The 15,609-nt window shown below is 40.6% G+C and overlaps 4 protein-coding genes across 4 annotated transcripts; 2 read left to right on the top strand and 2 right to left on the bottom strand.

Moving 5' to 3' along the window:
* Positions 1-1,925: 1,925 nt before the first annotated feature.
* On the top strand, positions 1,926-5,553 carry LOC101298535 (BTB/POZ and TAZ domain-containing protein 3-like). Its single transcript, XM_004287113.1, has 7 exons — positions 1,926-2,070; positions 2,343-2,435; positions 3,341-3,735; positions 3,877-4,007; positions 4,096-4,402; positions 4,650-4,963; positions 5,265-5,553. Exons 3-7 carry the CDS (start codon positions 3,388-3,390, stop codon positions 5,392-5,394), a joined length of 1,230 nt encoding a protein of 409 aa, XP_004287161.1. The 5' UTR covers positions 1,926-2,070; positions 2,343-2,435; positions 3,341-3,387; the 3' UTR covers positions 5,395-5,553.
* Positions 5,554-5,705: 152 nt separating this feature from the next.
* On the bottom strand, positions 5,706-7,125 carry LOC101298245 (U6 snRNA-associated Sm-like protein LSm6-like). Its single transcript, XM_004287112.1, has 4 exons — positions 7,084-7,125; positions 6,427-6,572; positions 6,113-6,226; positions 5,706-6,025 (listed from the first exon to the last, which is right to left on the bottom strand). Exons 2-4 carry the CDS (start codon positions 6,542-6,544, stop codon positions 5,979-5,981), a joined length of 279 nt encoding a protein of 92 aa, XP_004287160.1. The 5' UTR covers positions 6,545-6,572; positions 7,084-7,125; the 3' UTR covers positions 5,706-5,978.
* Positions 7,126-7,497: 372 nt separating this feature from the next.
* Positions 7,498-10,163, top strand: LOC101297950 (acyl-coenzyme A thioesterase 9, mitochondrial-like). The gene is made up of 4 exons (XM_004287111.1): positions 7,498-7,990; positions 8,130-8,777; positions 9,410-9,538; positions 9,715-10,163. The coding sequence occupies exons 1-4, from the start codon at positions 7,508-7,510 to the stop codon at positions 9,865-9,867; spliced, it is 1,413 nt and encodes a 470-aa protein (XP_004287159.1). The 5' UTR covers positions 7,498-7,507; the 3' UTR covers positions 9,868-10,163.
* Positions 10,164-10,174: 11 nt separating this feature from the next.
* Positions 10,175-14,119, bottom strand: LOC101294507 (formin-like protein 1-like). The gene is made up of 5 exons (XM_004288683.1): positions 12,859-14,119; positions 12,651-12,780; positions 12,329-12,528; positions 11,804-12,048; positions 10,175-11,228 (listed from the first exon to the last, which is right to left on the bottom strand). Exons 1-5 carry the CDS (start codon positions 14,117-14,119, stop codon positions 10,410-10,412), a joined length of 2,655 nt encoding a protein of 884 aa, XP_004288731.1. The 3' UTR covers positions 10,175-10,409.
* Between the last annotated feature and the right edge of the window lie 1,490 nt (positions 14,120-15,609).

Raw genomic sequence — 15,609 nt, 5'->3', positions numbered from 1 at the left:
CTTGTGGAGTAGCTAGGGAATTGGAATTTGTCATCCTTTTTTCTGTTTTATCCTTCCTTTAATTTTCTGGCCGTCTCACACAGAGCACACCAGCAGGACCAGGACAGCACTCACAGCAGCAATCGTAAAGTCGGTAAAGAAAGAGCCAAGAGATCAACATGATAAATATAAAATGTAACCGACCAGGATAAACTTGCTTTTGTTTTATTATATATTACTCTTCAACGTACTCCGCGAGGATTATTGGACTCTGAATTAGTGTTCGATCTGCATTAGCCATGTAATTATTGATTGATTAATTAGCACAATGATTCATTCGCGCAGGTAATCTTTATCAGACCATGACACACTGACATGTATTATTTCTTAACTATGCCTTGGACGACTAAGGCAGCAGCTGCTTGCCATGCAAGGCATGTATCGGATAGTAGTTGGAAACCGAAAGGATGCAAATTAAAGAGTAGCTACTAGCCAGTCATCAAATCATCAAGTTTTTATTCTTTTGTTTTTGTTTTTTGTTTTGTTTTTTGAAATGAGGCTGATGTGGAATGTGGATGTCTTCAAACCTTAATTGATGAAATTATATAATACATAGAGAAACATAGAGCATGAACTCCATTTTACAATAACATAAAGAGAACAACATCTTGGAACAATACTCGATCATATTCTCTACATAACCTACAAGCACCAATCATCAAGTTTCTATTATTTGTTGATTAGCTATTCTTTGTTAAGGTTGATTATTTTATTATACGGTATCTTGATGATGTATTGGGTCGTAGTTTTTGATAATTGGGTCGGGCTTGTCCTTGTAATGCGGAAGGGGGGATTGGGCTTGGAGGCTGTAACAGAAACACACCAGATTGAGCGGGACCTTGTAATTAGTAGTTGGCCCAGTTTTATTACTTGAACAATTTATGAAGTGGAGAGGGGTGGGGTCAGGAGGGGCGGCGCAAGCAAGCAAACTAGTAAAGGCCGCTTTCCGACAGGGATCGGACCACCGTCCCTTTCCTTTTTCTTTGTCTTTTTTCAGTCATTCTCGTTTTTTCTTTATAGGGTCGTGGTCGTAGCCGTCCTAGTCCCTCCCACTTGTTCTTTCTTTGTTCTTCTCTGCTCTGCTGCTCCTGTCTTTCTATCAACTCATCCACGCGTCTCTCCCTCACTGCTCGTCACACTCACCACCCACAATATCTAATCACCGTCGACTCACACGCACTCCATGACACACACACACAGTCACTCCGTCTCTTATATATTATCATATCGCTAGCTCCATTCTCTTCTCCATATATCTCAGGTAACTAATCAACTGCTAATTAGCTAATTTAGTACGTGGCTACTAAATTAGGTTTTATTATATATATGTGGACTACAAAGCGCTCATATATAGCACCACATATATGCATATGTATATCTATATAAGCATATATGACATGCCATGTCAATTTTGTAGTCAACATTTTGGTGACAGTTAACTAGCATTCCACATCATTATCCACTTGTGAGCCAACTTAAGCTGATGGGATCGGAATCTTGCTCAAGCAGTACATACCAAAGTTGGAATCGTTAATTAAGAGTTTTAACTACTCCCAATCTCCCATACAGTTAGTTGTCATGATGATTTGTTAGTTACATTTCATACCAAAGCCAATGCTAGCATGTTTGGCACTAATCTTAAATCTCTCGACAAATATGTTAATATAACGATGAAATATTAGCATGAAATAACACAAAAATGATATAATTGGGAAAAGGAAGTATAATATCTCGCGAGACAAGAAACGGAAAAACAAAAAATGGAAGAGAAATTAAGATGAAAATGTATGGAAGAGAAATCTCACGAGAGAGAGAGAGAGAGAGACGCGTATATATGGTGGTGTTATCGTGAGCAGCCATTTGGCCCATTTCCCTCGTATTTTAGGCACACGTCGCTCTCCACCATCTTCATTCTCTCTGCTCTCTGCTCTCAGTGCCTCTCAGCTCTCGAACGCACCCATCTAACAGTTCGACTCCTCTCTCATTCTCATCATCATCATCGTCATCCTCATCATCTCTTCTTCAGTTCAGGTACCGTGATTCTAATCAATTTCATTATCTCTCGCACACCACATCCTCGTCGATCAATTTCAACTGATCGACTTCTTTGCATTTCATACCAACCAATCAATCTTATATATAATCTTGCATTCAACATATATAATCGCACCACATCATATTTCATTATCTGGCATTCAAGATATATATATATATATATATATAATATCTCGAGCCGTTAGCTTTTTCGTTTCAAGATGAAGAATTTCTCAGAAAATTTTATTATCTGAATTTGTTGGTTTCAGTCTATGATCGAGGTTCTCTGGCATTGAGTGTGGTTCTCCAGTGATCAAGATCGGCGCAAATCTCCATTTTTTTTGCCCCGAGAGACAGCAAAGGTATTTTGTCGGTAAAAACACTAGTAGACTCTTTGTCCGGTTATTTAATGAGCTGCCAGAACTGGTTTATACACAAGTATTCCGGTTTTAATTATCTATCCATTTATTTTTGGAAATTATTTTAATATTAAGGATGTGAAATAGGATATCAGGTCTCTGTCTTGGTGTAATAATCTAATCAGAGTTGTTGCATGGGCGAGTTTAGATTTCTTCCTGCAATGTGCAATAATTAATCATATCAACGGACTCCCATATATTCCCAGTATTGTTCTCTGATTATACGTCCTAATGTATTGGTATACTTGGTCTGTTATACATTCCATATCAGTATGAATACAAATATGCAATCCATAACTCCACAAACGCATAACAGAACCAGCATGCATTCTGGTTGCAGTTAAAAGCTTTTAGATTTGTTTCTTTATTCTTAAATACATAAGTTCAAACAAACACGCAAATTTCCATTTACCATGTAGGTAATAATTTTTGCAAGTAATCTGACTTTGGGGGCATATGGATTTCCTGTGCCTTCAGGATTTCCATTAACCTCAAAGTTGGGCTTGCTAGAGTTTCCTTTAATTCCTAGTTAACTTTTTGATTGGCCTACAAGTCAAAAAGGCTGCTGAATTGATTCTTTTCCAATTTCATGTATTCAAGTCAAGTGACGAAATCTCTAGCTTGTTTCTTCCATTGAAAGTTGTTGGCATTCCTTCACGAGTGGATTTTGCTGTTATAAGCTAACCATGAGATGCCACTCAGGCCATCCTTATAAATAGATCATTGTCAGATTATGAACTAGCTCTAATACTCTGCTTCATCATAATACGATTTGTGCACTTATAATCTCATTGCAATTATTAGAGGCAATATTCTTTAATTAAAAAATTATGTTGTTTTTTGTGCAGATATTCTGTTCATAGTTTTTGTAGTTAGTTTAGATAAACCATAGTAGATGATGGCTTCACCTGCTCTTGACTCGCCCTGGCCAACCTCGGCAAGAGAGTCATTATTTTGTGGATCTTTCAATATACATATGGAGGAAGAGATTCCTGCCGATATTATACCTGTGCTGGAAGACCCGACCTCTTCTGTGTCCTATAGCCATACTATCCCAAAACCACCTCCTGTTCCTATTAATGCCTATGCAGGAAACAAATATATCAAAAGGCTTTCAGGGAGTTGCTCTGTCCCAAAGGAAACAATAGATACATGGGATAAGCTTTTCAAAGAAGGATGTGGCGCTGATGCGTATATTATAACCGAGGGCAACTCATGTATTCCAGCTCATTTGAGTGTACTGGTGAGTAAATTGAATGATATTAACAAGTTTATTACTTGTAAATCCTAAAGTCATTGGATTGTTCAGAGATTTGTGGGACATAGATAATGTGGCTAAAAGATTTTAACTTCCTTTTGGTGGGGTGTTTTATTGAGTTTGTAGACTCTTGCATCACCAGTGCTAGGTAATTTCCTATGGCAATCAAAAGTACAAAATGGAATGAGATACATCAAGATTCCTGGGGTACCTTATGAAGCTATCTACACATTCATTCGCTTTCTTTACTCATCATGGTAAGTTCAAGTTACGTTATTTGATCAGCTCGTTAGTCCTTATTTTAGCTAAATTTCTTACAGCATATTTCTATTTTGTCCTATGCAGCTATGAAAAGGAAGAGATGAAGAAATATGTTCTCCATTTGTTGGTTTTGTCGCACTCCTACTCAGTTCCGTCACTGAAGAGAGTTTGTATATACTTTCTTGAGCAGGGATGGCTTACCAAAGAAAATGTGGTCGACGTGCTTCAATTGGCAAGGAACTGTGATGCACCACGGCTCTCTTTGATCTGTGTACGTATGATTGTGAAGGATTTTAAGGCCATATCTTCAACTGAAGGCTGGAAAGTGATGAAAAAAGTTAATCCTGCACTTGAACAAGAGCTGCTAGAGTTTCTTGTTGAAGCAGATTCTGTAAGTTGGTTTCTCCTCTCTTTTTCAAATATTGTATTTTATAACTGCGAATGCCTCCACCAAGTATCTGTTGAATCATTTTACATAATTGTTTCTACACTTTTCCGTTTCCTTTTGCATTATGAACATGGTCGTAGTTATGTAATTCAATTGAGTGCAAAATGCAAAAGCAATAGTCCAATCCTATAAATTCGGGAGCAGTTCAGTCCTTTAACTTTGGTTTCTTAGATTTGACTTTCTATGCTAGGGGAAAGAGGAGAGGTTGAAGAAAAAAGAAGAGAAAAAAGTATACTTGCAACTGTATGAGGCAATGGAAGCCCTCCTTCATATATGCAAGGATGGATGTAGGACAATTGGTCCCCGTGACAAAGTGTTTAAAGGAAGCCAGGTTGCTTGTGGTTTTCCTGCTTGCAAGGGGCTTGAGACTTTAGTTCGTCATTTTTCCAGCTGTAAAACCCGGGTACCTGGTGGCTGTGTTCACTGCAAACGCATGTGGCAGCTTCTTGAGCTGCACTCTCGTATTTGCAATCAGCCTGATGCATGCAAGGTTCCGTTGTGTAGGTAAGGATGATAACTTGATCAGATCATATTAATAGTCAAATTTTCTAACAAATAAATGGCTGAGAGTGATACAAAATATTAGTTGTAGTTGTACCCGATACTTCTGGTACTTCAGTGTTCTGCTGGTAGATCGTGCCATGTGCTGCTGTATGAAATGGGTTTTTAACTGAGATACTTGCATAGCGTCATCATTTTATGCCAAGTTATGATCTGTGTCAATTATTGTCAATGTCAGAATTGCATCTGCAACTCCTTTGGAGGTTTAGAAACTTGGAATAATAATTTGCAATTGTGGTTTCAGGCATTTCAAGGAGAAAATGCAGCAGCAGACCAAGAAAGATGAGGCTAAGTGGAAGCTGTTGGTGAGTAAAGTGCTAGCATCAAAGGATGCTCTGTGGCCAATCTCTGGTCCACGGTCAAGTTTATTATGACCTTCTGTATAACAAGCAAAATGTACAATGAATCCTAATCTGGTAAAATAAATGTAATAAGAATCCAAGGCTGTTGATTTTGGTCCTTTAAATTAAAGTCTAATTCAACTCCTCTTGGAGTGTAACCCATTGGATTTCAGTACCCTTTTCAGTTCTCACAAGCCCTGGTATTTCAAATGGATTTTGATCATTCTAGTTTGATAGACAGCCAGCAACAATCATGAGAGTTTGATTGACACAATAGATTAGCAGTGCACATACTCTACTGCTCCCTGTTCTATACGAAACAAGATTTCCAAACCCAAATGGTGCCACGAAAAGCTTTTGTAAAGCATATACCATTTTTTCTTAAAAGATCAGAAGAAACAGTCATCATCATCCTTGAGGATATAAACTGAATTTAACACAATTTAGCAGTAGTCATCAGATGATTTCTTTCATGGATTCCACGACACATTGAACAAAGTATCAAGTAGAGAAGTTCTAGGTACATTCTCATTTGAATCCGACCTAAGCTTACATACTAACATAATTGCAAAAGGCATGATATTAGATGATCTTCCTGGGTTGAAAAAATCACAATACTATGCTCCATCTGCGACTGCCATCTTTGTTGTACTGATGTAGAGAACTGCATGAAAGCGAAAAATGAGTTTCAATTATCTCACCAAGGTAACGACACTAGAAGTAAATAACACCACAACTACTGCAAACTTACCATTATTTCCACGAATAAAAGCATCACCATACTTGTTTTTCAGCTGTCCATTGACATATTCCTCTGTTTGCTCCATGGCTATATTCATATACCCATCAAGACAAGCCAGAATACCTGCACAAGAGGCTTAAGACATCAAACTGGGCATCCCATGTTTGCTGCATCAGAGCTGAGCAAAAGTTACTGGGTACAGCAACACCTTTAATTTTTAGCTCTCAAAGGAGAAAACAAACTACCGCATTTTGCAAGGAAACCTCTAGAAGGAAGTCATATCTGTGTTTCAAAACAATTGTTGGAATACTAAACATACAAACCTCGATAGTCAACACCAGAATTCAGTTTAACAACAACCGGTCGCCCCCGAATTGATTTAAGAAAATCTGCTGGAGTTTTTGTGGTTCCGGATCCTCTTTCTGCTCCTGCTCCGCTCATTTTCTCTATTACTCTGAACTTGCTTCACCTAAAGGAATGATATCAATAGTTACAGAAAGTCACACGATATGGAAAAGAGAATCAAATGAATAGAATTTGCAGCCAAAAGACATAAACTGAAGAGCGTATCATATGTCTGAAATGCTCAAAATAGGAACCAATCCCAGCAACACAAAACCCAGAGTCTAAATGGAACTGACAATGAAATTCAAAGTAATTAAGATGTCATTTAACATAATGCAACACAATTTACTACGAGACTATGAGTGTTAAAACGCATCGAGCTCAAATTCTGGTAAATCATGATTGCAGACCTCAACAACCCAAAACTCAACAAATTATATAACCCTTTCACAGAATTTCAAATTTTCCTCGCAATTATGTAGCTTCGAAAATCGGCCCTATTCATAGTTAAGCTCAGATTCAAGAACCCAAAAGTGCGAGTTGAAGAAAAACCTAGATTCTGGAAAATGAAAAGAACAACAAGGAGGAGGTGGTATAAGCTTTAGCGAACAACAAGGAGGATTTCGAGATCGTACCTTTAGGGTTCTTCTGCTTCTTCTTCAGAGCGCGAGAGAGGCAGACCCTCACTAGCACTAGCTCAAGGGTTTTATATTTGGTCTTCTTTCTCCGGGTCGGGTTTAAACTTTTAGCCCGTCTCAGCCCACCACGGCCCAACCGCCTAGACGTGTCACCTTTCGGCCTAGCCGGCTAAAAGTCCAATTTTTTGTTTTAATTTTGTTTTAATGTTTTTAAATGGTCCAGCCCCAGCCCGTTTAGACCCACCAAGGCCCAGACCGCCTAGACGTGTCTCAATCTCCGGCTACCCCGCTATAATCTCGATTAACCTTTTTTTTTTCTTTTTCTTTTTTTCTTTTTTTTTTGAAAACAGACGGCAGATTCAGTTCTTTTTGAAGGCTAGAACCTAGAAGATTCAGTTTAAGGCTGTGTTGTTGTGGAGCCATGATGATACCACTCCTCAGAATTCGCACTTCCAAATCATGCTCATCCCTTCAACCAATTGCTTCATACTTGACTCTCACTCCAAATCCAAACCCAAACCCAAAACCTCAACCTTTTCACCCAATTCCACACAGGCAATTCTCAGACGAGCCAATCCCACCTGCTTCCACCGTGGACAGTATCGACGCGGGATCTTCAATCCGAAAACCGATCAGCTTATGGCCCGGAATGTACCACTCGCCTGTCACCAATGCTCTCTGGGAAGCAAGGTCTAACATTTTCGATAGACCAGGGGACTCTGGTTCTACTACTCCCCAGAGTGAGTTGGTGACTAGAACTCCGGCGCAGAGCCGCACTAGTATTCTTTACAAGTTTTCAACTGATTTTAAACTCAGAGAGCAATACCGGAATCCCTGGAATGGGGTTCGGATTGGCAAACTGCTTGAGGATCTCGACGCTCTTGCTGGAACCATTGCTTACAAGGTACACTCCTTACTTTTACTTGAATTCGTATCATTGCTTTAGAAGTTCAAATTTCGTATGATAGATCAAATTTTGTAGCACCAGCTATTAGAAATGGTATCTTAATGTTTTTCATGTCACATATTTATTTGCGGATCAGCATTGCTGCAATGAGGATGGCACAACAAGGCCTCTACTATTGGTGACTGCTTCCGTTGACAAGATGGTTCTGAAAAAGCCTATTCGTGATGACATTGATTTGAATCTAGTTGGTGCTGTCGCTTGGGTTGGCAAGTCATCCATGGAGATTCAACTCGAAGTCAATCAATCCACGGATGGTACTCCATCTTCATCAGACTCCGTTGCTCTTATAGCAAACTTCACATTTGTGGCCCGTGATTCTAACACTGGCAAATCAGCTCCTGTTAACAAAATCACGCCCGAGACTGAAAAAGAAAAGTTGCTATGGGAAGCAGCAGATACAAGGAATAAAATGAGGAAAAAGATGAGAGGAGAACATAAACTAGATATTGAGGATAAGGACAAAAACAGACTCAATGCCTTGTTAGCCGAAGGTCGAGTCTTCTGTGATATGCCAGCACTGGCAGACCGCGATAGCATTCTTATCAGGGATACCTGCCTCCAAAACTCTTTTATTTGCCAGCCACAGCAAAGGAACATCCATGGTCGAATCTTTGGAGGATTTCTAATGCGAAGAGCATTTGAACTGGCATTCTCAACAACTTATGCTTTTGCTGGTGCAGCACCGCACTTTCTAGAAGTGGATCATGTTGATTTCGTTAGACCTGTAAGTGGTCAGACTAATACCTATAAAATTCTTCCACTCAACTTGAATTGACTACTATGAACAGTGTTATGAGAATCTTCGCGTTTTGAAACTTTTTGTTGCATAAGTATCATAGAGGAGTGATGCAGAATATACACATTAGTTTAAGAGTGAACTTATCATATCTTATTCATTGCATTGCAGTATGAGTACGCACAAGTGCCATAAGAAGATGAAATACTAGGTTCACAGATTATCTTAGAGGTTATTGTTCTAAATATATTATGTTAGTAAGCACATATAATTCTCTCGGAATCTTATGTTAGGAGTCTAGGATGATTTTGCAGTATGGTTGTCTAAACCAGTTGTTTATATTACAATTGAAATCTCTTTGCCAACTATTGGAACACATTACTTCAAAAGTTGCTCTGCAATCTTACTAGTCTTCTTTCTTATGTGATCATGGTTTGGAAAACCATTTAATCTTCCATCGAACTGAAACTAATACCATGGAGCCACTAGTATCAGTGATGGATAAACTTCAATAGCAGGAGTTGTCATTTCTCAAACTCATAGGCTGTCGGGTACAAAGTTTTGATCACATGTTGGTATATATGATTGTGGAATTGTAATATTTATGTTTGTTGATGCAGGTGGATGTAGGTAATTTCCTCCGTTTGAAGTCTTGTGTTCTATATACGGAACTTGAGAACCCTTCTGAACCTCTGATAAATGTGGAAGTTGTTGCTCATGTTACACAACCTAAGCTGAGGTCCAGTGAGGTGAGCACACTAGTTATTAAATTGCTGTAAGTTAGGTTTTACAGAAGGTCTTCCCACACACACCCCAAATATGTCTGCATGATAAAGTGGAAAGATTTCCTCTTTCATACCTGCTCGGCTTGGTCTATGAATATATATCTAAGTTTGACTTTGGTTCATGTTCTGTTATTGAACAGGTGTCTAACAAATTCTACTTCACGTTTTCTATCCATCCTGAGGCTGTAAAAGATGGTGTCCGGATTCGGAATGTTGTTCCCGCTACAGAAGAGGAAGCACTGCGGGTGATTGAACGTATGGACGCAGAGAATTCCCATATTGCTGCGTCATGAATATACAAGGAAGGCTATTAGTGAAAATCAAACAGCTAAACAGCTCTAGTCAAGCGTTGTCAATCTTGGGGTAAACTTGGCCGGGACAGATTTTGTTATGCACATTCTGTGTTCTTGTTAAAATCTCCACTTCTTTCATCTATTCCCATCTCGAAATGATGTTCCTTGAATGTTTGGGTTCGGTTAAGCAGTTGTGAATAAATGGTCACCACATAGGGGTTCGAGTTACTGCTCCATGTATTATACATTGAACAATCATGTTAATAAGGGGAAGAGAGGGGAAAATTCAGTTACTGACCACAAGCTTACATACGACTACCAGATGTACATTAGATCATATTAATTGTGCCAACACTACAACATTATTTTCTGATCTAATTCCCTCCCTCTATATATTACACAAGACATGATTCCAAAATCTTGTGTTTGTATATATAAGTACAAGAAAGGTGCCGAACCAAAAAAGATAATCAACTTATCAGCTCCAACAGACCCCCCATGCAGATCATCATCCATATGTAACCAAGCACTGAAAACTATGATCAAGGCAAGGTTTCATCATCCGAGGAACCATAATGCTGTTTTGTACTTGGTCCGGGAAAAACTGGTGGCAGGGTTGGATTCATGACAATAGGAAATTGGCGTGCTGACCCAACTATGGTTCTTTCATTAACTTTGCCAACTACCTTGCATGCCTGATCTAGAATGGACAGAAAATCTCTCACCACCGTGAAAATACGTAAAGGATGAGCTTCTTCTTTAGCTGAGTTCCCATGGAAATATTCTGTTATTTCCTTTACCATGCAGAATGCAAGTTTCTCTCTAGCTTGAATCATCACAATCTCTTCACTTGCCTTGTTCAAGAACCCACTCATGGAGTCAAAGAACTTCTGGCTACTCTCCTTCAATGCACTTCCTTCAATTAGTTTTACAACATCTTCTATTTTTGAAACTCCACCAGCAATCTTGGCAACTTCATTGCTCAGTACATCTGAATCCATACCAGCAGTTTTCTTTACATTAATGAGCTCCCCACTCAATCCTGAAACAACTTGCAGGCCAAGCTTCCTAAACTCAACATCATCCCGGAAAGAAGATTGTTGACTGCTCTCAGTTGTTTCATTCTGATTCATGCCCGAGAGACGAGAACCTTCAGCTCTGATGATCTCCTGTACAACAAAATGCAACAGAGTAGTTTTTCCATCAGTGCCCTTCACATCTACCAGCTTGAGGAGTGTGTCGAGCTTGAAGGCATGAGCATCGCCACGGGTGGTGCCAACATTCATGCGGTTCCCAGTTTTGAGCACTGCTTCGAGAAGCTTATAGAACATTCTGCTGTTCTTCAATTCTTCACAAGCTGCCTGAAAGTATATGTGAAGAATACCAACGCATTACTATTATACTGTACTTTGGATAGTAGGCAATTTAGATTACTTGAGATGAAAAAAAGACACAGTAGGGGAACATGGATTATAATCAAATGAACAAACTCAGCACTGGCCAGAAAAAATCTATGAATGGACATAATACTAGTCAAGTATATCTCTGAACTTTATCTTAACCGCATGTGATTATATGTCTTGATTATGTGGAGGTTGAAAAGCATGCGATTAAGAATAATCCTGGGGTTACAGGATCAAATGCATTATACACTAAAGAAAATGTCAATATGCAGCAACTTTACACAGCAAATTCAAACTAAAGAAGAAAAGTAAAACATAGCCCCTTTTACTATTCAACTTTTGACTTGTTTCATGAGAATGAGCTCATCTTAGCCTCACCACCACCACCACTTGTGTAACAGAGAACTCGTTATGGCTAATACCCAAGAAGAAATATGAAAAATGGACCTAGCAAGTGATTGGGCAATAGGCCAAGGTGTATTTATTTTGAATGCTACAACATAGGGCACCATGAAGAGCATGTGCTTATTTACCTCCAATGTCTCAAAAGACCTTTTAAGATAGTCTACTTCTGAATCAAAATTGGCAATGTACAGCATTGCATCCACCCTCTTAAATGCATAAGGTACATCAAGCACTGCCTTCAGAAATTTCTCAGCTGGGCCAAGCTTAAAAGGTGATTCATCTTTGAACTCTTTTAGCTTACGCTCTTCCTCTTTGGTTGGAGCCATCTTTAATAAACTTTCAAGAAGTTCCGTTCCGAGAGAATCCGAGTTTCCTGCTTGCATATTTAGCAATTATGAAGGATTCTAGAGTTACAAAGCAAATGCGATGCTTGAAAGTTTCAGTTAATACTAAAACATGAAAATAACTTGGGTACACGTAATGCATCAAGATCGGTTGTGAAACTTCAAACTACATTGCTACATGCAGCAATACTAATTCCAAACCAAAAAGTTAAAACTGGATAAACTGAGGAGTAACTGGATGAAGGCATGCCACACATTTACAGAAACTTGTTCCCAGCTAGTGTATTATTTAGTGTTTAGATTAATTACCTTCCAAGAGTGCTTCACAGACTTCATCAATGGTAACATTGAGCGCCCTTAACAAAATTGCAATATTCTGAGACTTCTTTGGATCCAGCACACGATTCTCCTGATTCAGAGAGGGCAGAATTTGTCGCCGAGCATTTTCTTTTGGTGTCAAACTTGAATTGTTTACCACAAAAAGTGTCTCGATCATTTCCTCATTCAACCTGTGCAGATCAAAACAAGTTGTATAAGCAAAGGTACACACTTTATATACTAAAAAGCAAGATTCCATGTACAATGTAACATCTTTCTAATACAAAAGGAAAGAAGTGTGGTACACACTTACTGAAACGAGCTCGATTTTAACTGATCCCAGACCATAGCGCGGTCTGAGCTGGCCCTAACTTTGTCCCAATGTAAAGGCTTCAACTTTGGCCTAGGAGTTTCCTCGCTTTTTTCCTCAACGCCATTCTTCTCTGATGGTTCACCAGCCAAAACTGGTCCCATATTCTGAAACACACCCGCCCTGGTAGGCGTGACAAGAGCAGGTGGACCTGCATTCACCACTGGACTCACCGGACCTTCCCAAAACCTCGGCGGCGGTGGCGGAGGAGGCGGCGGAGGCAGTCTTATCGGAACAAACCGCTTAGGAGCACTGTTATTTCTCAACAGAGACTGCTTCATCTGTGTCAAAAAGTCAGGGGAACTCTGCACATTCGCGGGAACAACTCTCTCAGAAAACGTTGACGAGGAAGACATCGACCGGGACACAGCCACCGGAACCGTACCAGGCCGTGACGGAGCCATGAAATTGATCACAGAGTCCGGCGAGTTTGTGGGACTTGATATATTCAGCTGCGGCGAGACAGTGTTGGACACAGAACTTGCTGGAGAAGCAGATTTCGAACATGGGTATGATGCAGTTCTTGAATTGAAGCTTCTGCTTCCGATGTTCTCGCCTTCTACCGCCTTGAACACTCTATCTGAGCTTACTCCGGCGACCTTTTTGGGACTCGCAGACGACCCTCTCGGAGAAAAGAACTCATCTTCCTCTTCATCGTCGTCGGAACCCAGTTCGTGCTTGTAGCTCCGCCGGAAGTTGTGCTTGGGAAGCGGCGGAAGCGGCGTCAGCTCCGGCGAGCCAAGCTTCTGGTACGGCGAGCCGGAGCGGCTAGAAGAAACGCCGAACTTGGAGCTGGCATTGCTGGTGGTGGCGACGCTTTGGGCGTCGGTAGCGTGAGCGTTGGATAATGTGCCGAGGTAGAGGAAGTTCTCGGTGGTTCTGTTGGGTGTGGTACGCTGCTTGTGAACGCCGTCGGAGGTGACGGTGTTTGGCGGGAACAGGCGGAGGCTGTCGGTCCGGGAGGCCTTGTCGTCGCCGGAAGTGGGGTCGAGCTTCTGGCGGCGGCGGTAGAGGAGAAATGCGGCGGCGGAGACGATGATGAGGACGGCGGTGATGGAGACGGAGGCGGCGATGGCGATGACGTGGCGGTGGGGGGAGGTGGAGGAGGGTTGGGGGAAGAGGATGGAGGAAATGTTGGCCGGGAAGGAGGTGAGGGCTGTTGGGGAGGGAGGAGGCGGTGTGGGTTTCATGGAGGGGAAGAAGGGCTTGTTATCCGGCGGCGTTGGGGAGGAGGATGAGGCGGAGGAGAAGGGCATTTTGGGAATTGGAGAGGGGTGGGGAGAGGAAGATGGTGATGGAGTTGGAGGGTCTGATTCGACTGGGAAGAAGGGCTGGTGGAGGAGGTGGCGGTGGCTAGTGGCGGTGGTGAAGCGGAGGAGGAAGATGAAGAGAGTGAGAGTGAGAGCTGCCATTGGAAAAAGGAAGTGTCTTTTTACTCCAAGTTTGAAACTTCAAAGACACTGAGATGGTTAGAGAGAGAGTATGATAGCTGGTGATTGGTTCTTGGAGCTGAAAATGCAGAGGGAATGTTCTGGGTTTGTTTTAGAGAAGGAGAGAGGGTCTACAATCTACATGGTGGTGGGTGTGAAGTGAAGTTCAGTGAGGGAGAAAGGGAACAGTAGAAGCATAGAGAATGGTAGTTCAGACTTGACATACTACTCATTAGGCCATAAACTCATTTTCTCACCACACCACCTATGGAGAGGAAAGAGAAAATCTGAGCTGAGAAAGGTGCAGAGTAAATATGATTATGAGACTGTGGAAGGTAAAGAGGAGATCTTGAAGAAGATCTGGGTGAGTAGAGAAGAGGTTAAAATTGTCTGACAGGGAAAACATATTGCTTGCTCGTATTATTGGGCCTGCTTGTGTCACTGTGTGAAAGATTCTTACAATTATGAATCATCACTGCAAAACTGGTCACTGCTGGCTGTGGATTCTTAGCTGTGTACACATTGTGGCATTGTGATGGTTAAAACTGTGAAACCGATCACACACACACACACACACAAAGGAGCTAGCTAGGGGGGGAAAGGATTACTTTCACTTTCCAGTTTTCACACCCCAATCGAAAATGAGGTTGATTTTTAGGCTTTGCTCGTTCTCCTACGCTCCTTTAGTCTTTACTGTCTGTCACTCTTGGGTTTTGAGCTTGTTTTTTCCAGAAAAGGACCCACTCACCTATCACTTCACCTGGGGTGGTGTCATGTAGTAGCAGTGATTTCTGAGGACAACGACGAAGAGGACTTTGAACATTTGAATCTCACGCGCATTACCATTAATTAGTTACCTGCAATCCTCTGGTAACAAAGATTGAAACTTTGAATTTCTTTACCAGAAAAGAAGTCCCTTTCTTCGTATTTTTGACCAAACCAAAAGTCCTTTACTTACATAAGCAATTGGAAACTTAATGATGATGAGCCCCATTTCTGTATCTCCCTTTTGTGTGTATATATATAGATATATAGCTTAATCAATCAGGCTTTAAATATTCCAATATATGATCATTATCACGAAAAGAGCTAGCTATTGGTTTTGATATAAAAACATCACACATTAATTTGAATTCTTCCTTGTATCAACTATATACACGTTTAGCATGTTACTCATGTAACCCTCAATTCAATAGCCTGGTGTATTATGAAGTTGTTATGTTCTTATTTTGGGATGAAGGGAATTAAAAGCTATACGTAATTGGTAGCCTAGCCTTCTGGATTTGGGTTGGACTACTTGTTAGGACCATCAGATGGCCATCTTTATAAGCTACCATTGATCACTGCCGCCACAACTATGGCGTCTTGCCACTACATTTGAAAACAACATTGATACAAAAGTAGTTGGGAGTTTTAATCAGTCCATCAAGTACTTGTTATTCTTCTTAAAAATAAAAAAAAATAAAAAAAAA

Source organism: Fragaria vesca, linkage group LG1 (genome assembly GCF_000184155.1).
Source record: "Fragaria vesca subsp. vesca linkage group LG1, FraVesHawaii_1.0, whole genome shotgun sequence".
In the NCBI taxonomy this organism is placed as follows: Eukaryota; Viridiplantae; Streptophyta; class Magnoliopsida; order Rosales; family Rosaceae; genus Fragaria; species Fragaria vesca.
This window is presented reverse-complemented; position numbering and strand designations above follow the sequence as displayed.

Excerpts from the sequence above, each read along its gene's own strand:
- LOC101298535 (XM_004287113.1), top strand. The coding sequence starts at position 3,388 with ATGATGGCTTCACCTGCTCTTGACTCGCCCTGGCCAACCTCGGCAAGA. Across the intron at positions 4,008-4,095 it reads CGCTTTCTTTACTCATCATG|CTATGAAAAGGAAGAGATGA; the intron begins GTAAGTTCAAGT and ends TGTCCTATGCAG. Across the intron at positions 4,964-5,264 it reads TGCAAGGTTCCGTTGTGTAG|GCATTTCAAGGAGAAAATGC; the intron begins GTAAGGATGATA and ends TTGTGGTTTCAG.
- LOC101298245 (XM_004287112.1), bottom strand. The coding sequence starts at position 6,544 with ATGAGCGGAGCAGGAGCAGAAAGAGGATCCGGAACCACAAAAACTCCA. Across the intron at positions 6,227-6,426 it reads TTCTGGTGTTGACTATCGAG|GTATTCTGGCTTGTCTTGAT; the intron begins GTTTGTATGTTT and ends CCTCTTGTGCAG. Across the intron at positions 6,026-6,112 it reads TTTTATTCGTGGAAATAATG|TTCTCTACATCAGTACAACA; the intron begins GTAAGTTTGCAG and ends GCTTTCATGCAG.
- LOC101297950 (XM_004287111.1), top strand. The coding sequence starts at position 7,508 with ATGATGATACCACTCCTCAGAATTCGCACTTCCAAATCATGCTCATCC. Across the intron at positions 8,778-9,409 it reads ATGTTGATTTCGTTAGACCT|GTGGATGTAGGTAATTTCCT; the intron begins GTAAGTGGTCAG and ends TTGTTGATGCAG. Across the intron at positions 9,539-9,714 it reads CTAAGCTGAGGTCCAGTGAG|GTGTCTAACAAATTCTACTT; the intron begins GTGAGCACACTA and ends GTTATTGAACAG.
- LOC101294507 (XM_004288683.1), bottom strand. The coding sequence starts at position 14,119 with ATGGCAGCTCTCACTCTCACTCTCTTCATCTTCCTCCTCCGCTTCACC. Across the intron at positions 12,781-12,858 it reads GAGTCCAGTGGTGAATGCAG|AGAAGAATGGCGTTGAGGAA; the intron begins GTCCACCTGCTC and ends GTGAACCATCAG. Across the intron at positions 12,049-12,328 it reads CTGTGAAGCACTCTTGGAAG|GAAACTCGGATTCTCTCGGA; the intron begins GTAATTAATCTA and ends ATATGCAAGCAG.